Source organism: Myodes glareolus, chromosome 11 (genome assembly GCF_982192425.1).
Source record: "Myodes glareolus chromosome 11, mMyoGla1.1, whole genome shotgun sequence".
NCBI lineage: Eukaryota > Metazoa > Chordata > Mammalia > Rodentia > Cricetidae > Myodes > Myodes glareolus.
Genome location: NC_142036.1, coordinates 60,687,291 through 60,711,630, shown reverse-complemented (window position 1 = coordinate 60,711,630; position 24,340 = coordinate 60,687,291). Strand labels below are relative to the sequence as shown.

The 24,340-nt window shown below is 36.9% G+C and overlaps 1 protein-coding gene and 1 non-coding gene across 4 annotated transcripts; both read left to right on the top strand.

The window, feature by feature from the left end:
* Nucleotides 1-55: 55 nt before the first annotated feature.
* Nucleotides 56-24,256, top strand: Prpf39 (pre-mRNA processing factor 39). 3 transcript variants are annotated; one of them, XM_048415928.3, is made up of 14 exons: nt 56-197; nt 4,278-4,624; nt 5,121-5,246; nt 5,894-6,012; nt 9,935-10,102; nt 14,721-14,886; nt 15,404-15,511; nt 17,320-17,484; nt 17,798-17,924; nt 18,474-18,742; nt 19,767-19,951; nt 22,193-22,267; nt 23,288-23,402; nt 23,538-24,256. In XM_048415928.3, exons 2-14 carry the CDS (start codon nt 4,307-4,309, stop codon nt 23,592-23,594), a joined length of 1,998 nt encoding a protein of 665 aa, XP_048271885.2. In that variant the 5' UTR covers nt 56-197; nt 4,278-4,306; the 3' UTR covers nt 23,595-24,256. The 3 variants fall into 3 exon arrangements, with proteins under 3 accessions (XP_048271885.2, XP_048271887.1, XP_085553715.1); XM_048415930.3 differs by lacking the exons at nt 56-197; nt 4,278-4,624 and adding exons at nt 5,431-5,499; nt 5,603-5,765; XM_085697589.2 differs by lacking the exons at nt 56-197; nt 4,278-4,624 and adding an exon at nt 5,431-5,765.
* Nucleotides 18,792-18,878, top strand: LOC125388119 (small nucleolar RNA SNORD127). The gene has a single exon (XR_007228131.1). It is a non-coding gene; the product is annotated as a small nucleolar RNA SNORD127 (small nucleolar RNA).
* Nucleotides 24,257-24,340: the final 84 nt, after the last annotated feature.

The following is a 24,340-nucleotide window of genomic DNA, read 5'->3' as shown; positions in this document are numbered from 1 at the left end:
GCGGGGCCTACGGCCTGAGCACCACGTGACCGCTGCACCTCTGGAGTCGCCAGCGCCTGCGCAGTGTGTCCCCGAAGAGGCGGCGGCGCTGGCGGTGGCGGCTTTGGGAGCTGCGCTGACTGAGGCGTTGGGAGGCCCATCTTTGGCGAGGTTGGCCCAGGCTTCGGCTCATGGCAGCGAACGGCGTCCATCGTGAGGTAGCTGCGGCGGGGCGCCCCGAAGCGGGTGGCAGGGGAGGTGGCGGGCCGGGAAGGGTTGGCCTGCCTGCCCGCGCCGCCTCAGGCCGTACCGGGCCGGGCCGCGGCCTCGCCTGCTCGTCCGGCTCGAGGCCTGCTGGTTTGCGCCTGGCGCTGGACCGGCGGCGCCTTTCCTTCCCGGTCCCACCTGTTGGGAGGAGCCGGGCCGGGGTCGGCGGCGGGCGAGCCTCCGGGCGCCCGGCTTTGCGAGCCCGCTTAGCGTTGAGGCTCAAGCTCGTGCTGGCCTAGACCTGGGACCCCACATGGCCGGGGCGACGGGAAGCGGAGAGGTTCGGTCACTGCGAAACCGAATCCGTAGGCTGGCGTGGGTCTTTTTTGGGGGGGCGGGAGAACGGACGGACGAACAGACACGTGAAAGAGCCTGCGAGAACCGTTTTTAAACAATCTGCTTATGTGGAATTTTACGTTTCGTGGGCAAGAGCCTGCCCTGACTTTAAGTTCATAAATACTGCTCGAAGCTCCCAGTGCTGTGTAAGGTGTTGGTAGCGATGCAGAAATAAAAATAATAATACGATCTAGCCTTCTGCCGGTTCGAGTGCCCCTTTTTGGTTTGATATTGATATGGCCGTCTGTTCACGAACTTACACTAGACAGCTGATGTACTCAGAAATTCCTGAAAATTTTCAGCTGCTGGAAAGGGTGACGCTAAGAATGCAAGGCTCATACGAGAAAGCAAGCTAAGGTTGGGGCTTCCGTGCTTTGGGCTCCATGGCAGCCTTTTAAGTCATTTGAGAAAAATAAGCAACGACTGTTCAATCGCTCACGCCCCTCATGTTTATAACCTCGTTCTAGAATTGAAAAACTGGAACTTAGCACTGTTCCTCTGAGACTTGGCTGCTAGTGCCTTTACCTGCTGAGCCATTTTGCAGGCCCCAGAAGATTTGAAAGACTCAACACTTTGTGCTGTTTGTATTTTATACTTGAGTTAAGAAAAAAAGATTTGTACACTAAGTTAATTTGATTTGTGTATTTTCAAGGAGGGGCAGAATCTTCTGTTATGTGTTAATTATTCTGTGTAAGACTTGAGCTCTGAAGATTGTGCAGACGTTGTAAATATATAAACAAAGTTCAGTTTCTGGGACGTAATTGTTTAAAACGAGGAAACAAGGTCTGTCTGTGAACATCCTACTTAGTCTCTAAAAACCGGTTGCTAAAACCACTTGTTATAATAACCCCTTTTCTTCTCCCAGCCTAGGTGTTCAGATGACTCCTCTAGGCTGAGACACGGGGTAATTTGTGGATTGTAAAGCTAGCTTGCTAGTTAACTAATGACTTCAGTTTATATATATTACTTAGGTGGTTTATGGTAACAATCAGTGATAGATAGTGTTTCATATGACTCCATGGGCATAGGAGGCATGTAAAACATCAGGGGAAAAGAAGTGTTCGGTCCAATACACCATGTTTAATGAGTTTTCATCATTTAAGTTATTTTCTAAAATTCCTTTTAGCTTTTAAAAAAATAACATGCTGAAATTACCTGTGTTTTTGGGTAATACATGCTTAATTTTTTTACTTCACATATTTGGGCCTTTCATCCCTGTCATTTTATTTAAAAAATGTTATAGCATCAAAGGTCTGCTTCGTATACCATTAGTGTAGTGAGTTGTGGGGATGAAGAGTTTTGTTAGTCTGAGGAATGGCATATTGCCAAGTCAGGACTGGATATGTCATCTGTTCAAGGGTTTCTAGGGATACAACATTGAGCAAAACAAAGTTTCCTTCTCTCTAAATTTAATAGTCTGTAAGATTTGTTCATCTGTATCAATAGTATAGCAGTATTTTAACTTTTTTTTTACTGCACCCAAAATGAAGGAGTTAAATTATATGTATTTTAGCATATGCCCTTAGTGTGTGTATATACTCTTCTTGTTCTGACTTTTTCCTCTGTGTGTCTGTGTCTGTGTGGTGATATGTGCATGTCAGTGCAGGTGGGTATGGAGGCCAGAAGTGTGACCTGGAGATGGAGTTGAAGGCACCATGAAAACAGTAGAAACTAAGCTGCCTCTGCAGCCCAAATACTAGGTCTTCTATATAGCTCCAGCTGTCTGTATGAAACCCAATCTAGGCTCGGAGTACTGAGGTTACCCTTGATTCTGTTTCCCAGTTAGGGCCTTCTGTGGAGCCTGCTGTAGAACACTTTCTTCCTACATCTGTTTCCCAGATGCTGAGGCTTTAGAGGCTTGTGATACCATACTTGCCTGACTTGGATGTTTTTGCTTTGGTTTGGTTTGGTTGCTTCCTTGTTTTTTTGTGTTTAGTTAAAAAAAAAAAACCCACTGATATATAGGAGAGAAAGTGATTGTTACAATAGCAATGTGAATGAAGAGTGCTGTTCCTGTAAGGGAACCAAGTTTGGTTCCTAGCACCCATGTTGGATGACTCCCTGCTGACTGTGAAGGTTCCAGGATATTCAGTGTCCTCTTGGATCTCAGGCACCAGCACACTATGGTGCCTGTACATATACTCAGACAGACACATATTTGTGTAAAAATATGGGCAAATATTGACTGGAACTTCTGGATCAAAGGTGAAATAAAGATCAGGGATTGTGGGGGCTGGAGAGGTGGCTCAGCGGTTAAGAGCATTGCCTACTTTTCCGGAGGTCCTGAGTTCAATTCCCAGCAACCATATGGTGGCTCACAACCATCTGTAATGAGATCTGGTGCCCTCTTCAGGCCTGCACGTAGACAGAATATTGTATACATGATAAATAAATAAATATTTTAAAAAAAAGATCAGGGATTGTGCTGAATATTTCTTGAACAGTTGTGTGATATCTGGTGGACAAGAGTTACCTATTCACTACCCCTCTTACATCGTCTTTACTAATAGAATGTTCATTTTGTCCAGAGCAGCAGTGTACCTAATTCTAGCTAAGGGATTAGGAGACTGTGAATGCTGTAGGACTCTGGGGAAACTTTAGCTTTTCTCATTAAAAAAGGACAGTATTAACTAGTGTACCTTTGCTGTTCATGTTTTTCCTGGTTGAATTTGAACATTTCTTTAAACAACTTCAGTGTATGAAGTCTGTAGGGATTAGCCAAGAATATTAGGTGCCAACATTGACAATTGCAAGCTGCTGACATAGTGGTTCTTCTTAGCCCTCCTAATTATGTGACCGTTTAATACAGTTCTCCCAACCATAACATTATTTTTGTTGCTACTGCATAGCTAATTTTGCAAGAAAAGAAAAATTGTGAATATATTTGTAATAGAAGACCCCTATGAAAGGGTCATTCAACCCCAGAAGTGGTCACAAGCCACAGGTTGAGAACCACTGTGCTAACACAGTGCCAACTACCTGTTGCACAATGAAATACCATGTGAGCAAACAAATTTCTTCTAGATATGTGCAGAGTATAGTCTTTAGGGCCATATGTGTCTGGGGCTAGCTTTGAATGCAGTCTAACACAAAATAGTAGACTTAAAATATTGTGTGATTTAAGTTTGAGGGAGGCAGTGATTAACTCAGTTGCAGAGTTCTCCAGCATTATCTTTGTAGATGATAACATTGTGTTACGATTTCAAAAGGTTGGGCACACCTGAACTATTGGCCAGGTATATCTGACCATTTGGCCCTTGTTTGCAATCTCAGGTACTTGGGAGACTGTGGCAGGAGGATTGATAGTTACCGTTATTTGTAGACAGATAATAAAATGTACTAATTTTCCTACATGTGTTTTTAGTAAGTAGGGAGACAGGGCTTTAAAAAGAGCTGTTTGAGAATACTTAATGCCCTCACAGAAGATCCAGATTCAGTTCCTGTCCCCCCATGTGGTGGCTCATAACCATTTATAATTCTAGTTCCAGCGAACCCAGCATTGTCTTCTGATCTTGGAGATTAGGCAAGTACATGGTGCATATACATGCATGCACATATATGCATGCAGGTAGAACATTCATACACATAAAATAAAAAACATAAATCTACAGAAAAAAAATGTTTGATCATGACAAAAACGTTTACTAGCATTTGGAATCTGTTTCTCTTTTGTGTGTGTGTGTGTGTTTCTGCAGATCATTAACTGAAGACCAAATAAGTAGCTATGCAAAATTCTCACATGGATGAGTACAGAAACTCTGATAATGGCAGCACAGGCAACAGTTCAGAGGTAGTAGTAGTAGAGCATCCAGACTTTAGTACTGAGATTATGAACGTTACGGAGATGGAACAATCACCTGATGGCTCTCCCAGCGTGAATGCATCTACAGAAGAAAATGAGATGGCGAGTGCTGTGGACCTTCCAGTGACAGACACAGACGGAAACTTCCCTCCAGAATTTGAAAAGTTTTGGAAAACAGTAGAAACGAATCCTCAGGATTTTACGGGCTGGGTATATTTGCTTCAGTACGTAGAACAGGAGGTTAGTAACTATTTAAATGGTGTGTGTAGGGGGACAGAATAATGCAGTAGTATCAATTCAAGCCTTTCTGTTTTGTAATTAAAGTTTAATCTCTTAAATAATCTTCATATTAAGTTCAGTAATGCTAGAAGCATATATTTTGGTTTTGAAAATTACATAGCATTTTGCATTGTGGAAAGTATGTAATCACAATGCTGAATATTGTGTAATAATTGAGGCTTGTGTGTGGATATGTAAAATTAGTGAAATAGTTACCTTGAAGATATGGGAATACACTTAAGTAAGGTAGAGCACACTGGCCTAGTATCTGTGAGAGACTGGGTTTGATCTCCAGCTCTAAAAAAAAAAAAATAAGCTACCCTGCTATTTTACCAAGTTAATACTTATTCTTTCTTTGTTTAAAAACTTAAGATAAAAACTTTTTCTTTCTTTGATAAAAACACCTTAAAATAAGAACTTCTTTCTTTGATAAAACACCTTATTTTATTTTCATCAGAATCACTTGATGGCTGCCAGGAAAGCATTTGACAAATTTTTCATACACTACCCGTATTGCTATGGTTACTGGAAAAAGTATGCAGACCTTGAAAAGCGACACGACAACATTAAACAATCAGATGAGGTGCGTACATCAGTGAATACAGTTTTCTCTGTTAGGTACTGTAAGCCAATTGATACCAAACAGACTCTTTTTTTCTGGCTGGCAGTACCTACCATTTATGATCAAACTTTTTTTATAGGGTATTTTATTTGCATTTGTCACTATTGTGGCATTTGTAGCTAATATTTTCTCTCTTTGTTGGCAGGTGCGTTATACCTCTACAGTTTGTCAAGCTTTGCAGTGCAAGCCTCTGTATTACACTGCAGCTTAACAAGTAGGGCAGGGCTTTTCTCTCACTTACATTTATTTCTCAATTTCCAAACAATATAGTTGGTTTGCTAGTCACATTTGCTACGTCTTATTGCATTTTTGGTCAGACGCTGTCATTGATGCTCTAATGGGTCTGTGCCCTATGGTCTGTAACCCAAAGCCTGCCCACACAACCCGGTCAGAATGCAGGGACTGCTGCGCTTTGAAGATCAAGACTCTGCACGTGGGGATCAGAACATTGCCATGTTCTATCCAACCTCCACCCAAATGGTAATGGTAGATTATTTAAACAAAATTCCAGTAATTAGTATTTCTAAGGTTCACCGGATAACACAGTGTTGCCTCTCTTTTAAGAAATAATTAAATATTTGAGGTACAGTTTATTGTTTTCTTCTTAGGTTTATCGACGGGGACTTCAGGCAATACCTCTTAGTGTTGATCTTTGGATACATTATATAAACTTCTTAAAAGAAACACTGGACCCTGGTGATCCTGAGACAAACAGTACAATAAGAGGGTATGTTAAATATTTGATTCTAAATATGTTTGAAGACTTAGATGTGTATTCAGATGTTGATAAGAGAACTATTCATGAATACTAAACTGGAAGTTAATATTTGCTTCATTCCTATTATTTAAACAATAGCACATGACATAAACTTAAGCTTTATTGCTTCAAAAATGCAGTCTTTCTCTTTTCCACACACCCTTAGCTTATGTCTCTCTCTAGGTTAGAAGTTTACATTTTGCTCACTTGTGGTCAGTGTCTTGTCTTGGTTTTTTGAAATAGGGTTTCTCTGTGTGGTCCTGGCTGTCTGGGAACTCGCCCAGTAGACCATGCTGGCCACAAATTTAGAGATCCTCATGCCTTTGCCTCCTGAGTGCTGGCTAAGGCAGTTTGTTAGCTTTCTTTAATTTTTTTTATGTCTACATGTATGTCTATATCACCTGTGTGACTGGTGCCCCAAGAGGCCAGAGAGGCCATTGGATTCCCTGGAACTGGAGTTGTAGACAGCTGTGGGCTTCGATGTTGGTGCTGGTAATTGAACCTGGGTTCTCTGCAAGAGCAGCAAGTGCTTTAACGACTGAGCCATCTCTCCAGCCCCACAGTTAATGTCTTAATGTTGATGCCTTCAGATATTATATAATATGCGTACAAATTTGTATGTGAATTTTAAATACTGTTCTTGTTTATATTTAGCAGGATGTTTTATATCTCCCATTCCATTAACTTGCAAAACCACAGTGTTAAAGTCCTATTTGACCAGACTTTTATTATAGGAATAGTGCTGCAAAACATCTCTAAACATATATTTTTATGGAATGCACTAAAAATATGACATCTGTGTGTAAAGACATTTTATCAAATGGTACAGACTTTACACTCCCACAAAAGTGTGAAGTAGTCACTTTTCCATGGCCTTTTCACTTTTTCCCCACCTGTGATAACTGTCTTTTAATATGGGCATATTAGGGCTGGAGAGATGGCTCAGCAGGTTAGAGCACTTTTAATGCTTTTAAAACAGAATACATACATATACCCTGTTTTCCCATTTTTTACCTTTTCAGTATAGCTATAGGATGGGCTTCAGTAAATCTGTTTATTACGTCTGTTTTTTGGTGATTTTGAGTCTATTAGGTATTTTTCATCATACTCATCTTTAATAGTACTTCTCACTCAGCCATGTTTCTTATTTGTCTAATAAACGGCTTTCATATAGCTTTCCAAACAGGCCTGTTGATATCTGAGATCTTATTTTCATTTCCCCCTCCCCCTCTTGTAGCTGTTTCTGCAGTCTGTACTCTGTGTTGTCATGCTGTCATCTAGTTTGCCATACAGTTTTGGGTTTTTCTCATCACCACGACCCTAGGAAATGTCTTCATATTTTTACTAGGTTCCTGTTGCGAGCAGCGGGCCTCTTGTTTGTCCTGGCAGCCCGGCTAGATTACAACCGAAATAACCACACAGAAACTGTATTCATTAAAACACCGCTTGGCCCATTGGCTCTAGTTTTTTATTGGCTAATTCTTACATCTTAATTTAACCCATTTCTTTTAATCTGTGAATTGCCACATGACTGTGGTTTACCGGCAAGATTCTAACCAGTGTCCATCTCAGACAGAAGATCCATGGCGTCTCTCATTCTGCTCTTCTTCCCAGCATTTGGTTCTGTCTTCTCTGCCTACCTAAGTTCTGCCCTATCAGGCCCAAAGCAGTTTTTTTTATTCATTAACCAATGAAAGCAACTCATGACTTGATGAACGTCCTACACCAGGTTCCAGGCTCTGTTTATTGGAGTTTGATAGATCCCTTTTTGTTGTTATTGTTTGTTTGTTTATCAAGACAGGGTTTCTCTGTAACTTTGGAGCCTGTCCTGGAATTAAACTAGGCTGGTCTCAAACTCGCAGAGATCCACCTCACTCTGCTTCCCTAGTGCTGGGATTAAAGATGTGCGCCACCACTGTCTGGTGATCCTTTTCTTTCTTGTTTATGCACATCTTGTAGAAGTATATAGCCAGTAGCTTCTTTATAGAGGATACTTGAAATAAAAAATAAAGACTATTCAGGTTTTTGTTGGAGGAATCCTGTTGGTCTAAGGCTTACGCTGAACTATTATTACTTCAGAAGGGGAGCAGCTGATCTGTCTGATGAACGTAAACCTAAATTCTGAAATCTCACAGCTGGCCAGAGTTAAAGATTCCCTACCATAGATTAAACAGACCTTCATCTAACCCTTCTCTCTTTGTTCTCTGGATTTATTGATATTGTTCAAGGGTAGTAACATCTATCTTTTTACATACAAACGTGCATGTGTATACACACACACACACACACACTTGGACACTTTCAATTATCTTTGTATAGTAAACATTTCTTCCAGTCTTAATATGTCTTTAAACTTTGTTTTGTGCATGGTAAAATGGCTCTTCCAGAGGACCCAAGTCTATTTTCCAGCACCCTCATCAGGTGTCCCATATCTGTAAATCCAGGTCCAGGATATCTAGTGCCTAATTTTGGATTCTGCATATACTCATACAGATTTACATATACACAGAAATACTAAAAATATTTAAATGAAAAGTAATAAACTTAGTTCAGTGTATTATTATTATTATTATTAGTTTGGTTTTTCAAGACAGGGTTTCTCTGTAGCTTTGGAGCCTATCCTGGAACTAGTTCTTGTAGACCAGGTTGGCCTCAAGCTCACAGAAATCCTCCTGCCTCTGCTTCCCAAGTGCTGGGATTAAAGGCATGCACCACCACCACCTGGCTATATTTTTTTCTTAATAAAAGTATTCAATCCTAACAGCCATGATCTTTTTGTTTTCACTTGCATTTTTATAATACTTTAAAACTTCTGTGCATACATATGTGAGGAGAGGGGTATGCTGCAGGTCAGTGAACTTGTTGGAGTTAGTTCTCTTCTTCCACTATGTGACTCTGGAGGGTTGACCTCAGGTCCTCAGGCTTGCTGGCAAGTGACTTTACCTATTGAAAAAGGTTGATTTTGAGGTGCTTAGTTTGAAAATGTACCAAAGAGCGGTTTTTGTCCTGTTTTAGTTTTTGTGTGTACTGGGTGTATATGTGCGGGATCCCAGACCTGACTTTTCAGGTGATTTCTTTAGTCACTTGACAGACAACTTAGTGACTGAAGTGGGATATCTCAATTGAACCCAGAACTTGCTACTTAGGTTATTTAAGCTACCTACCTTGCTCTGGGGATTCCTCTGTGTCTCCTTTCCTCGTACTGCTGGAATTATGCCCAGGCTACCATGCCAATCACATAGAACAAGGATTCTGGATATTTGAACTCTAATCCTCGCATTTATGTAGTTAGTACTTAACTTGCTGAGTCATCTCTCTAATTGTGAAATTTGTTTATTAAATATCAAATCTAGTGATTAAACAGATCTCTTTAAATTAGCTAAATATCATAAAAAATTACTTGCTTCCAAAATCAACTCTTAGAGTTGAAAGGTGCTTTTGAGACTTATGAAGTCTTTGTGTACTTCTCATTCGTTTATGTAGTAATTTGAGATTCTTGTTAGAGTCATTTTTGCTAGAGTATTCTTCGAATTGAGGTACAGTTTGTCTGTAAATTCTTCAGTTTTGTTCTCTGTCCTAAAAGAATCATTACATTTGCATTTCAAATATATAACAAGTATTTCGTCTACCATTTCCTCTTACATCTTTGGAGTGTGTATATTAACGTTGTACTTACGTATAAGGTAAACTACACTCATCCTTTCCTTTTGGTTTTTTCACTTCTTCCCTTAAGCAACTCTTCTATAATTCCTTCTACTTTTTAATCCTTTCTTACCTAGGAAGCAAATGAATATAACTTTGATTTCAATATTACTTTCTAAATTTAGTAGTAATATGTAGAAGTGATTTTATTATTTGGGGAAGATAACTTAAGAGCAATTTAATTTTTCAGAACTTTTGAGCATGCTGTTCTAGCTGCAGGAACAGATTTCCGATCTGATAAACTATGGGAAATGTATATAAACTGGGAAAATGAACAGGGAAATCTGAGAGAAGTTACAGCCGTATACGATCGCATTCTTGGTATCCCAACACAGTTGTACAGTCATCATTTTCAGAGGTATGGTGAAAGATCTTTTATTTGAAATATCTTTGGTTATTTAGGTGATCAATTCATAATATTGAGCATTATAGTTTATTTTGAAATGCTATATAGGATCTTAATAGATGAAACCAATTTTCTAGAGACATTTTTCCCTGTATTTTATGAAATGTTTAATAATTTACTAGTTTTTGTTGTCTATTTTAATCCAAGGTACCTTAGAGCAATGATGAAATGAGAAAACAAGTTTAATAAATGATTATTTGAATATTGAATTTATATGGTGCTTGACAAATGTTAAGTGCTTATTTTTTTGTATTATTTAAGTTTTTGAGATGGTGTGTTGTTATGTTTCTCATGCTGGCCTAGAGTCTTTAATCTTCTTACTCAGCATTCCAAGATCTGAAATTATAGATATACCTTACTGTGTTTGGGTGTTTCTTCTTTTTTCTTTTTTTCAACTTAATGATTTACAAAATGTACATTCCTGATGTTCAAAAACATATTCAGAACAGTAAAGATTGTAGTTTAAGTGTTCACGTCTTTCTGTCTCTGTTCAAATTATTAAATATTATTCTATTTAAATTTTACACCCTAATTGTTTTAAGTTATAAGTCATACAAATAACTATAACTTTTCAAAGTTGTAATTATTGAAAATTCTGTGTACTGTGGTTTCCATGTGTGGTTTTGTTTTGTTTTCTTTTGACATGGGGTCTTGCTAGGTATCTCTAGCTGGCCTACTTAACTGTGTGGCAGTGGTATGCCTTGATCTTGCCTTTCTTCCTCCCTGTGCTGCCTGAGTCCTGTGGTTTTAGGTGTGTGCCACCACGCCCAGCTCCGTGTGTCTTTTCCTGCTGCAAGGTATTCCACTCATCAAAACCCAGAAAATGAAAAAGTATGAGATTATATCTTTGCTGGTTTTTTTTTTAACTCCATAGTATGTATATCTGGTGTACTTTGAGTGGGATTGCTTTCTTTTGAGACTTTTTATCTCAGCTGGCCTTCAAGTTTTGATTCTCCTGTCTTAACCTTCTAATTGCTGAAATTACATCTGTATACCACCACACCCAGCTGTTTTGTGGATTTTTATTAATTGTTACGAGTAATGTTGTATATTGAAATTTTTACATGATACTATGAATTTCACAAATAATGTAGTAAGATATTTGTAAACTACTATGAATATATCTGCTAAAAATAGAAGTTACATGGACTTGTGTTGAAAATAGGAACTAGAAAGAAAAATATAAATAGAAACACTGTAGGTCAGTTTCCTGTCTCTATTATTGATGAGCTAAAATAGGTAGACAGGTTTCTAGGATGTAATGAGCTAGGCACACACTTGCTGAAATAAATTATTGACACAAGACTTGGTATTTGGCAATGCTTATCAAATATTCATGTTGTGCAAATGAAGGCCAAAGGCAAGACTTTTTCTTAGACCAATTCTTACTTGTCTAAAATGTGGTGACATTTATGTTTATAAGACCTTTATTAAGGAAATGATTGCTTTCTGTTGCTGGAACAGTTGGTTTTTAAATTTAATATTTTTTGAGAGCTTCATACATTGTATTTTAATCATATTTACTCCCTAGTCTTCCCAGAGAGAGAGAGAGAGAGTTTTGTCTGTTTTTGATTTGTTTTTCTTTCTTAATATATAATCCGTACACTCTTGGCATATGAAGCCATGCAGTTGTCTGTGGAGTCCAGAAGAAGGCATCAGATCTCTTGGAATTGGAATTAGAGGTGTTTGTGAGCCAAATAGCATAATTCTAGGGACTGAACTCTGATATTCTGTGACAATGGTATCTGCTGTTAGCTAGTGAGCTCTCTTTCCAGCCCTCCAAATCTTTTTTTAACATGAGTGTCATGCTAGTTCTATTTTTTTTTGTTGTTTATTTTTCGAGATGGTTTCTTTGTGTAACCCTGGCTGTCCTGGAACTCATTTTTTATACCAGGCTGGACTTGAATTCACAGATTCACCTGCTTCTGCCACCCAAGTGCTAGGTTTTTAAGCTTGAATATATGTGACCTGGCAAGATGGCTCACTGTATAAAGGTTCTTACTACTAAGCCTGATGACCCAAGTTCAATCCTTAGTACCCACATTGTGGAAGGAAAATAGTGACTCTCAGTGTTGCTCCCTGACCTTCAGATTGATTCACTGCCCCCTCCCAAATAATGAATAAATTAATAAATAAATGAATAATATTTTTGATTTTGTGTTCATTGTATGAATATTTTACCTACACATATGTATGTATACCATGTGTGTTAGGTGCATGTGGAGGCAAGAAGGTATCAGATCCCCTGGAATTTGAGAAATAGATAATTGTGAACTGCCGTGTGGGTGCTAGGAAGTGAACTTGGGTTCTCTGAAAGACCAGCAAGTGTTCATAACTGCTGAGGCATCTTTCCAGCCCAGTAAATTTTACTTCGGTTGGTTGATTTTGATTTACTTTTTCATGAATAAGGTCTCACTGTGTAGGCCTCACTGGCCTGGATCTCGATCTGTAGACTAGACTGACTTTGAACTCACAGAGAATCTACCTGCTTCTGTCTTCCAAGGACTGGGATTAAAGATATACACTACCACCCTCAGAAAAATTAGTGTTTTTAAATCAATTATTTGCAGATTGGTGGGAAAATATGTATATGCTTGTCAGAGTTTAAGAGGCTGAAGTTCTGTGTTTTTCTGTCTTTTAGAAATGATTTTTATTTTATGTGTGTATTTTGCCTGCATGTATGTCTGTGTACCACATAGGTTCCTGATGCCTATAGAAGTGGAAGTAGAATTAGGATGTTGGGAGTTGAATGTGAGTCCTTTGGAAGAGCAAGCAGCCAGAGTTCTCCAGCCCTCCTGTGTTTTTCTTGATCACTCTTTACCTTGCTCTTTGAGTCAGGGTCTCAACTGATTTCGAGATCATCTGTTGGCTAGGCTAGCAGGCCAACAAGCCCTGGGGAATCCTACTGCCTTGCCAGTATTGGAGTGCTTCTGCCTCCGCAGTGCTGGGATTAAAAAGCATAAGTCAGAACCACATTCTACTTATGTCACTTTTTTAAAAAACATTTTTAGTAACTTTGAAGGAAGGGAATTACATGACTTGAGGTTGAAAGCCACCTTCATTTAGGTTAAAAGTTAGGTCAAAAAGTGTTATTTAGAAAATGGAATAATAGAATCTATTATCCCATAGAATGATAATGATAAGCTAACTGGGAAAGACTGGAAGATAGCATGTGGTGATGGGGAGATGGAGATCATTTCATGAATGGATTCAGGTGTTTAGTGTGTTCTGGGTAGACTGGGAGGCATCGTGAGGCATGCCTTTAGCCCCAGTACTGGGGAAGTTGAGACAGGCAAATCATAAGAGTTTCAAGCCAGCCAGGGCTATAGAATGAGACCTTGCCTCAAAAAAAAAAAAAAAAAAAAGCCAATAAATAAATACCATACAGGAGATTCCATATTAAAATCAAGATGGAAGATACTTTAGTTCTTTGGTGGTTCCAGTTAAAATTTGGGGGTATATGTCATAGTCTGTTTAGATAAAGTAGTGAAATGGCAGTTTATTGAAAATGTGTTAACTGGATGTGGTGGTACGAGGCCTATAATCCATGATGGAAGTACAAAGATTTTAGGTCAGCGTCAGCTAGTGAGTCAGTTTCTCAAAAGACAAAGTTTAAGTTTTTATATATTAGTTTGAAGCTAATTACATTTGTATGTAAAAATACATTTTCTTTTTCTATAGACGGTTGGCAATTGGGTATAGTAATCTGCAATTTTAAAGTTTTGGACTTGTGTTATGGCTTTTTGTTTGTTTGTTTTTGTTTTTGTATTGGTTTGGTTTTTTTCAAGTCAGGGTTTTTCTGTGTGTAGCTCTGGCTGTCCTGGAACTTACTCTGTTGACCTGGCTGGCCTCGAACTCACAGAAATCTATCTGTCTCTGCCTCCCGATTAGAGGTGTGCCACTACTGTTCGGCTATAGTTTTGAGTTTTATTGATACAGTAATCACTTCAAGCTCTGTTAATGAGACTAAAATAGAATTCTTGGGAACATAGCTTTAATGGCAGGTATTAATGGGGACCTGAGAGATAACACAGAAATCAGAAAGTGGCTTGGATGAAAACCAAGAAAGTGGTACGTCAGAAACCAAGCTGTGACGAAAATTCTAAAATTAGAAGTCATGGTTAGCAACCTCAGATGTTGAAGATAGAGGGTGTACTGGAGAGCAAACATCCACTTAATTTTGCATGTATGGTAACTGGTGGCCTTAATGAAATCAGTGTCATTAAGTTGTTAAACAGAAATATATGGAGGAATAATTGGTAGGATGATAATGCAAACATTTCATGATCGCTTTACAATTTTAATGTGAATTGGCTATGGTTATTTTAATTTACAGAGAAAAATCAAATGATCACAGAGAAAACTAGCGTTGAAATTTGTGTATCTGTTCTCTACATTCCACTGCAAAGACAGTAGAAGCTAAAATATACATGTGTGTTTGTGTCATTTCAGGTGGTAGGATTCTAATACAGAATAAGAGAAATGTTAGGATATTTTGATTTGTTTCTCTTTATTTGAAGGAGTAATGTGTAGGCAGTACCTGACATGTGGTTTTAAATTCTTCCTGTAGGTTTAAAGAACATGTACAGAATAACTTGCCTAGAGATCTTTTAACTGGTGAACAGTTCATTCAGCTCAGAAGGGAATTAGCTTCTGTAAATGGACACAATGGTGATGATGGACCTCCTGGTGATGACCTTCCATCAGGAATTGAAGACATCACTGATCCAGCAAAGGTAACTATTTAATCATGTGTTCAGTACATGAGAAACTAGGTAGCATATGTGTAAAAGTGGTAAGCTCTGGGCATTTCGGTCATTATGATTTAAGTATGCATTTAAAGGACAAAATCTTACCATGAGGCAAATGGAAGTAATTTAGAAAATTATTTTACTTTAATTGTAATCTACTATTCCTCTTTTAAAAAATACATGTAAGTTTGACTTTTTGAAGTACTTTTATAAATCATATTTAAAACTGGGTGTGGTGGCAGTTGTGAGGCAGAGTCAGGTGGATCTCTGTTAGTTCTAGGACAGTCTGGTCTCCAGATGAGTTCTAGGATAGCCAGGATTATATGTATAGAAACCCTGTCTCAAAAACCAAAGCAAACAAAGATTATATTTAAGATAGTAACATCTAACAATTAAAACCCCCCCACTGAAGACTGAAATTTCTATAGAAGATACTTAAATGTGTGCTGTTGAGAATATTCATTATATAACTTACAAGATTAATTTTGTTTTTTTCCCTAAGCTAATTACTGAAATAGAAAACATGAGACATAGAATCATTGAAATTCATCAAGAAATGTTTAATTACAACGAGCATGAAGTTAGTAAGAGGTGGACATTTGAAGAAGGTGTAAGTGTTTTGTTTTATTAGTTTTCAAAAATATAAAAATAAGATTTTTTCTTATAGCAGCGAAATGATTGTTATTTTTTATATACGTAATAACTCAAGGTGTGCATTTCAATTGTATTTAACATTTTCCATGATCAGTTTTAAAATCTTACTGCATTCAGATTTCAAATGCAAGATTCCTGATGAAAGTGGAAATACTTTTACAAATCAGCTTTATTGAGTTATACCTTATGGACAGCAAAGCTGTTGTTCTTAGAGCAGGGGATTAGGCTCAGTTTGTAGACTGCTTGCCCAACATGCAGGAATCTCTGGGCTTGACCCTAGCACCACATTCAAACCAGGTTTGGTGCCAAATCTTATAACTCAGCACTTGGAAGCTAGAGATAAAAGGTTCAGAAATTAAAGTTATCTTCAGTAACCTAGTAAGTTTTGTGCCAGCCTGCACTACATCACACCTCATCTCAAAAATTAAAAATAAAATACACCCATCCATTATAGGTGAATAATTTCTTTCTTTATACATTTAACCATTTTCTGCCTGCTTTTGTAAGGTACGTGTCACATGTCAAACAGTTTGCCCGTTTGAAGTACGCAGGTCATTAGATCGTTGGTGTGTACCATCAGCATAGTCAACTTGATTATATTTTTCTCACCTTTCCTCTTCAGTTCTTCCTACCCACATAGTCATGTGTGGCTTAGCTTGCTTAGCCCTATGCTTAAGGTTAATGTAGCTTTATTTTTATAAATTTAAAATTTATTTAATTTAAAATAAATTTTAATAAATTTTATTTTTTAAAATAAATTTTAAAAAATATTTATTTTTTTAAAATAAAATTTAAATAAATTTTAAATTTATTTAATTTATTAATGTAAATTACCTATCATGGCCTAGCCTGTGAATGGAGTTATATGTCTATTGTACTGTGTCTGGCTGTAAAATATACAATATAAATATATACACACACGATATAAAAATATATAAATAAACACACACACTATAATTTATCTTAGTGATCAAAATAAAGAATTATTCCTTTACCTTAAATGGTCTTAAATGGGGAGGGAAGAAGGGGCGAGGGAAAAATTGTATACCTCAATTAGAAACAATAAATAAAAGAAAAAAATGGTCTCTTTGTCCACTTTCATTCCTATCCTTATATAACTATGTTAAAATGGTTTGATTTAAAAATATGTAATAAAGAATAAAATTCTCTTTACAGAAAATTTTCAGTATTATAAAAATGACTAAATGGGACTGGTGTGATGTCTCATTGGTTAAGAGTGCTTGCTGCTCTTGTAGAGGATCAAGGTTGGTTCTTAGCACCAATATTGTGGTGGCTCACAACTCTAAATCCGGTTCAGAGGATCCATACTTTGTGGACTCTGGACTCTGGGCACATGTAACTGCATGCAAGTAGTGCAAGTAAACTCATGTAGGTACACACTCATCTACACATAAGTAAGAATAAATATAGATTGTTTGAAAATGGAAAATATCTTCTTAAATGGAAAAATTTGTTCTTTTCCATTGTCAAACTCATGAAGGTTGAATAATTTTAATTAAAATATTTTATGCCAGGTGTAGTGGCATAAGCCTTTAATGCCAGCACTTAGGAGACAGAGGCAAGCCGATCTGTGGGAGTTTCAGGCTAGCCTGGTCTTCAGAGACCCTGTCTCATCCCCCTCCACCCTGAAAAATTAGTAATGAATTTAAAGTTTTTTCCTTGCATTTGAAATTATTTATATCATTGTATTTAAATATTTTGTTTTGACTTTTATTGCCATACATTAATTTTTTTTCCTTGCAGATTAAAAGACCTTATTTTCATGTGAAACCATTGGAAAAGGCCCAATTGAAAAACTGGAAAGAATACTTAGAATTTGAAATTGAAAATGGGACTCATGAAAGAGTTGTGGTTCTCTTTGAAAGATGTGTCATATCTTGTGCCCTCTATGAGGAGTTTTGGATTAAGGTAAGAAAATAATATAGTGTTTAACTTGAATATATTATAAACATTGATCTAGTGACTAACCTTTTTTGTACTTCTGTTGAATGTTGTTCATATAACTATATCTGTTGCATTAGGAGATGGTCTGCTTGCAACCAGATTTGACTGCTGCATTTGCCAACCTCGTTGCCTCTCTTCGTCCTTCCTTACAGAAACTAGTCTAGTGGTTCAATAAAGGTGCTGAATGGGTTTACAAATAGAATTTTATCGTTCTGTCACATATTTAATCACATGTTCAACTGTAAATTATTCAGTATTTCCTCTTTTCTGTATGTAGTATGCCAAGTACATGGAAAACCATAGCATTGAAGGAGTGAGGCACGTCTTCAGCAGAGCTTGTACTGTTCATCTTCCAAAGAAACCCATGGCACATATGCTTTGGGCAGCTTTTGAGGAGCAGCAGGGTAAGGAGGAGAATGTTCGGTTGACTTATTTTAACTAACTTATGTATATATATGTGAATGGGTGTTTTGCCTGCATGCATATCTTTGCTTAAATGTTTGCAGAGACCAGAAGTGGATATAGGATCCTCTAGGAGTGCACTTAACAGATTGTTTTGAGTACTGAGAAGTAAACCTGGGTCCTCTGCAACAGCAGCCAATGCTCCTAACTGTTGAATCTTATCTCCAGCCTAGCCCTAAATGATATTTTAGCACTTTATCAGTATGGAATGTATAAAGAAGAATTGGATTAATTACTTCTATAAAAACTATGTGTTTTTGTTTTTAACAATTCTATCTTGCTATGTCCTAAGATCAGCCATAGACAGTACAAAATAAGTAAGCATGGGTACTTAAAACCTCCCTAACCCCCCAAATAGAGAGCTAGATAAAGCCTGTTGACTAACGCTTTTTAGCTTTGGTATTAAGTCTATTTCAGAAATTTAAACAAAAGTGATGTAAAGTCATTTTAGAAATTAAAAAAAAGTTGTAAATATTTAATTACTGTTTTAGGGAACATTAATGAAGCTAGGACTATCTTGAGAACGTTTGAAGAATGTGTTCTAGGATTGGCAATGGTTCGATTGAGAAGAGTAAGTTTAGAACGACGGCATGGAAATATGGAAGAAGCTGAACATTTGCTTCAAGATGCTATTAAGAATGCCAAATCAAATAATGAGTCGTCATTTTATGCTATTAAACTAGCCCGACATCTTTTCAAAATACAAAAAAATCTTCCAAAATCAAGAAGGGTACTTTTGGAAGCAATCGAAAGAGATAAGGTATGCGTATTTTAAATATCATCCATAAAAAGCTAGTACTTTTTCACTTTGGCAACCGTGATGAATGATTTGGTCTATACAGTAATATATTTTATTACTAAATGAGGACAACAGTCCCTCTAAACTGATGTTGCCATCTTTAACATTTTTCTCTAATTACTTTGAATTTAAAGCTTGAGAAAATTATTACTGAGTTAAAATTATAAATATTTTGGTCTTTGTAATTAACTTTTAGAAAATTTAGAAACTTAAGATTGTTAAATAGGATAAAGAGCCTGGAGGAAGACTTTAGGAACAAAAGCATAATTGTATCAAACAAAGCACTATATAGCGTGACTTTCCTTTGCAGAAGAGTTACTTTTAATGAGGTGGTGGTAGCACGCGCTTTTAATCCCAGCACTCAGGAGGCAGAGGCAGATGGAACTCTGTGAATTTGAGGCCAGCTTGGTCTACAAAGTGAGTTACAGGAAAGCCAGAGCTGTTAGACAGAGAAACCATGTCTCAAAAAACAGAACAAAACAAAAGACCAACAACAACAAGAACCATCTTTTTATGTAACAGTTACTAAAAGCTAGTGTAGTGGAGGTGTTTCATTTTCAGCTTTATTGTGCCTGTTGAAGATACGAGTTTATAATTTAGTATTTATCGTCACAAGTAGAGATGTAATGTACTTTTTGTATTTTAATGTACAGTTTTCATGCTAGGCCAAGCCCGGTTAATTAAAGATAAGAACATTAATTGATTAGCATGTAGCAACACAGTGCAGTTTCAGAAATAATAGAGCGGTGTCACAACCCACTAGTATTGCTAAAGGAGCATTGCGATTGTGACCCAGTGATAGTGTACTTACTCGTCTACTGTTCCCAGTGCCACTGGACAGGGAAAAATACTTCCTGAAGAATATGTTTCACTTCATTATATACGTGTTGAAATCTTTGACTTGAGTTATATTTTAATCTTAAATATTTATGCTTTAATTAAAATATTGTAGGAATGTTATTAATTGATACTGCTTTTTACTTAGGAGAACACAAAGTTATACCTCAATTTACTTGAAATGGAATACAGTTGTGACCTCAAACAAAATGAAGAAAATATCATCAATTGCTTTGACAAGGCCATACATGGTTCATTGCCTATTAAAATGAGAATTACATTTTCCCAAAGAAAAGTGGAATTCCTTGAAGATTTTGGTTCAGATGTTAATAAGTAAGATGTTAAATTCATCATATTTTTGACTAGAACATTGCATTGTTATTTTGTCATGGGACTTTGATGGTTACATTAACTCACTGCTAAATTTATTTAAAAATATTTTTTATTATGTTTATGATGGTTATGTGATGGGAAAGGGTGCATGTGTTCCAATATGAGGAGGTCAGAAGACAACTTCATGGGATTTTCTCCTACCTTTTCATGGGCGCTAGAGATTAGACTCTGGTCATCAGTCTTGCCTGGACATGTATTATGTGCTGAACTACTTGTTCAAGGATCTAATACTAAATTTAAAAGTGTGTATTAAGGCTGCTTTTCCTTCAGAGACAAGTGGAGGTAAATTTTGTAAGTGTGTGTATACTTAATTGGACTTAATAAGCTTTATCATCCTTTCAAAACGATCTTCCTGTTTTAAGTTAATTTTATATGTATGTGCATATTCTGTGGTGCACAGTTCTCTCCTTCCACCATGTGGGCCACACAAAAAGGAGAAAGGAAGTAAAAATTGAACTATGAGGCACACGAAGGTAGGTAGGTGGGGTGGCTGTAGCTACTGTTAAAGCTCAGTGGTGGAGTATGTGTCTGTTGTGTGCAAGGCCCGGAGTTCAGTCCTCAGCGACGTGTACAGAGCTAGGATAGGATTAGTCTGGAAAAGGAATACCATTTTATCTCAGCTTGGAAAAGGGAGATGTCGTCACACAGATCTTGCTTACTGCAATCGTCCTCCTGAATCATAAAAGACTCAAAATTGAGGATGATGTAAGGGTTTGCTGTAGATTGGAGGTCAAGATCTAAATTTAAAATTTAAATCTGATAATCTAGAAAGTAGAAATACTGCCTAGAACATTATTTGATAAAGTTCCTGTCTTTGTCTCTTGCTAGTAAATAAATATCCCAGTACTTAATAGGCGTGTTTGTGCCTTTGCTGATATGATTTCCAGTGATTTCCACTGAAACCATTCTAAACTGGAGTGTCTATATGCGTGTGCATGTTTTTGATAAGTTTTCAGCTTGACATATCAACTAGTACTTCAGTTCTTGAAATCATGCTAAATATTTTATTTTTATATAGTATAAAATTCATAGCTTTTAAATGAATACAGGTATTGTTATTTTAGTGGATGGAAAGAGGGTTACTCAGATACCTAAGTTTTTCAAGTCATGTATTATGAGTATGAAATTAGAGCTTAGTTTATAGTTTGCTTTTAACTCCCTTATATACTATATAGTCAGTGTTTTATACGTAAGAAGGTACGCCGAAAAACTGACTTTATGTAATGCTGTCTTTTCATTGGGATAGTTTGCTTTTGGGTTCTACAAAAGTATATGAAACGACATATACTTCATCTGTATGAATTAAAATAGATTTGTCGTGCCTCCTAGAAGAGGTTATCTCATTTAGTTCCTTCTGGATTCTGATGAAGAGAAACAGTGATGGAAACAGGATACATGTTAACAGTAATGTACATGAGTAGAATAGTATATGATGTGGTCTAAGTATTGATTCCAAGGCCTTGTACATGGTAGTTACGTACTTTACTCACTGACCCAGTGGTTCTCAACTGCTTTCATGGGGTCACAAGTCAAAATCCTGCATATCACATATTTATGAGTCATGACAGTAGCAAAATTAGTTATGAAGTAGTAATGAAAGTAATTTGATGGTTGGAGGATCACCATAGCATGAGGAACTGTATTAAAGGGTCTAAGCACTGGGAAGGTTGAGAGCCACTTCTCTGATATACTGAACCTACTTCTCCAGAACAAAGTAGAGTTGTTTTGTTGTTGTTGTTCTTTTGTGTGGTTTTTTTTTTTTAAATTGTAGCCCTAGCTGGCCTTGAATTCAGACATCTGTTTGCCTTGTGAGTGTTAGGGTTAACAGCATGCATACCCCACCTGGCCAGAAGTAGGATCTTGATTGCATCGCACCTTGCTGTTCAGAGCCTGCACTATCAGCAGTAAACAACAAATCCTTAGAATTGGCACCTACAAAATTAAATAAACTATCATTTTTGATTTGGTAGTTATATCCAAACAAATTACTATGTAAGCTACCTCTTAAACATGTAGGTATGGAGCATCTGGATATCAGAACTAAGATTTAAGTCTTAAAAGATAAGGCAGAGAGCCCAGTTAGAAATTTATATAAGCTATTTTCATTTTTGGAAGTAACTAAATCTTTTTGTAAAAAAAAAATTATGCATCCCAAAAGATTTTGTTTTCCTTTCCCTTCAGGCTTCTGAATGCATATGATGAACATCAAACACTCCTAAAAGAGCAGGATACCTTAAAAAGGAAAGCTGAAAATGGGTATGTAACTTCTTGATCAGGAAGAGATGCTTAAGAGAAAACATTTCAGTATGAAGATTCCCTTTAAAACATGTACTTTTGAGTGTTACTTCTATATTATGATAATGTATTTTTTATGGCTTGAGAAAAACATGAACGGTTGAACTTAGAAGCAAGTATGAAGGCTGCCACTAGCCTAAGACTCCAAGACCCAAAATGAGGATTCCAGTGAAGCTGGAGATGAGATTGAGTGTTGGAAAGCCATGAGGATGACTAGAGTTGTGCCACTGGCCCTCAGTTGAGAGTTGTAGTTAAGGAAATCCTCATAGATAGGATGACAGTTCAAGGCGATCTGATGGCATTCGGTGGGCTTGTGTTGCTATAAGGAATTGGAAGTAAGTTTGTGCTGCCAAGTTTGTTCATCTACAGCATAACTGCTTAGCTTTAACATGTTATGCAGAAATGTGAATATTCTGTCCGTAGTTTTTACTTAGTCGGGATTAAAGGCATGCACTACAATGCCCGATTTACAAGTCATTTAAACATCAAGGACAAATGAACTGAGCATGTAATTTCTCACCAAGAGGTCACCCTATATAAATGAAAGGTTGTAGATTTCTGGAGAATAAGAAGGCTAAAAAGTAAAAGGCCAGATTGGAAAGGGGTTTTGTCTTGTTGAAAAATCTGAAATCTATTATTTGGAGTGGCAGACTGCTACTTTAGGTCTTTGAAGAAAGGGATCAGTACTATCTGTGCTCTTGGCAGCTAATCTAGAGGGTAACTCATAAATGTATTAGAGGTCACATTCCCTGGCAAAACAGTAGAGAAGTTTCAGTCCCATAACGAAAGGTAAACCAGGTTTAGCCTTCAGTGTGTTTACCACAATTTGTCTAGCTAGGCCTTTTTCCCATACTGACTATCTTCTGAATAATACCTTGCTCCCAAAAGATGGTTGAAAGCATTAATTAAAACACAGTGTAGTCATCTAAGAAAGTTCCTATCTTTGGGAATTTTGAGTTTCTATTTTGACCTTTTTTACAGTTCAGAAGAACCAGAAGAAAAGAAAGCACACACGGAAGATATGTCATCAGCACAGATCATTGATGGGGATTTACAGGCAAATCAAGCTGCATATAATTACAGTGCCTGGTATCAGGTAAGTGTGCATAATTTATTCTTTGTAGTGGTTCTATATTGTGTATTTCCTTTTGCATTGGTGGAATTTCATCAGTTTATATGTGGGACATAACTTCAGTTCTAGTGTGCTGACATATTACTTTTACCTTTTCAGTACAATTATCAGAATCCTTGGAATTATGGACAGTATTATCCTCCACCTCCAACATGATGGAAAAATGTAAATTTCAGATTGAGTTATATGAAAAATGTGGAATTATTTTTTTTTTTTTGAAGGATGTAAACATAGCTTAAGCTTGTTGTATTTGATAATTTGTCTTCCCGGTTTCTGTGTAACATTTGTTTAGTTAATAGTAGAAAAATGTCAATTAGTAGTATATCATAAAACCTTTCCTACCACTTTTAAAATTTACTTTTTATTGGAGAACTATTTTTATTTTTATTTTATCTTATTTTCATTAAGTGGTCTAGAATTCTTTTGCAGCTCATGCAAGAGATTTGTAGCCTTAAGTGTAGAGAAAAAGACTGACTACAAATCATGTCAGTTACAAGATTCTGGGAAAAAAAATAAGGGCTGGTTATTGAGAATTTTATCCCCTTAAAAAAAGACTTAAAGATTTACCTAAAGTTGTCTATGTTTCAGTTACACTTGGAATTTGGCTCTAACTATAAGAAAGATGCACTATTAACATGCTCTGCCTTGGAATAGATTATAAATGAGAGAGTGTAATGTCAGCATACCCTTAAGAAATGAAGTATCAAAGTATGTTTTGGGAGACTTTGTATCTAGAATATTCATGTAAAACTTGTGAGCAAGCTTTCATTTTGATCATACTTACCATCCTTTTTGTAATAAAAGTGAAGACTCATGCAGCAATTGTTTATGAATTCATTTGGGGGAGGTACACCTAATACAGATTAACATTGTTTTGAAGTGGGCTTTCTCTAAATTTACTA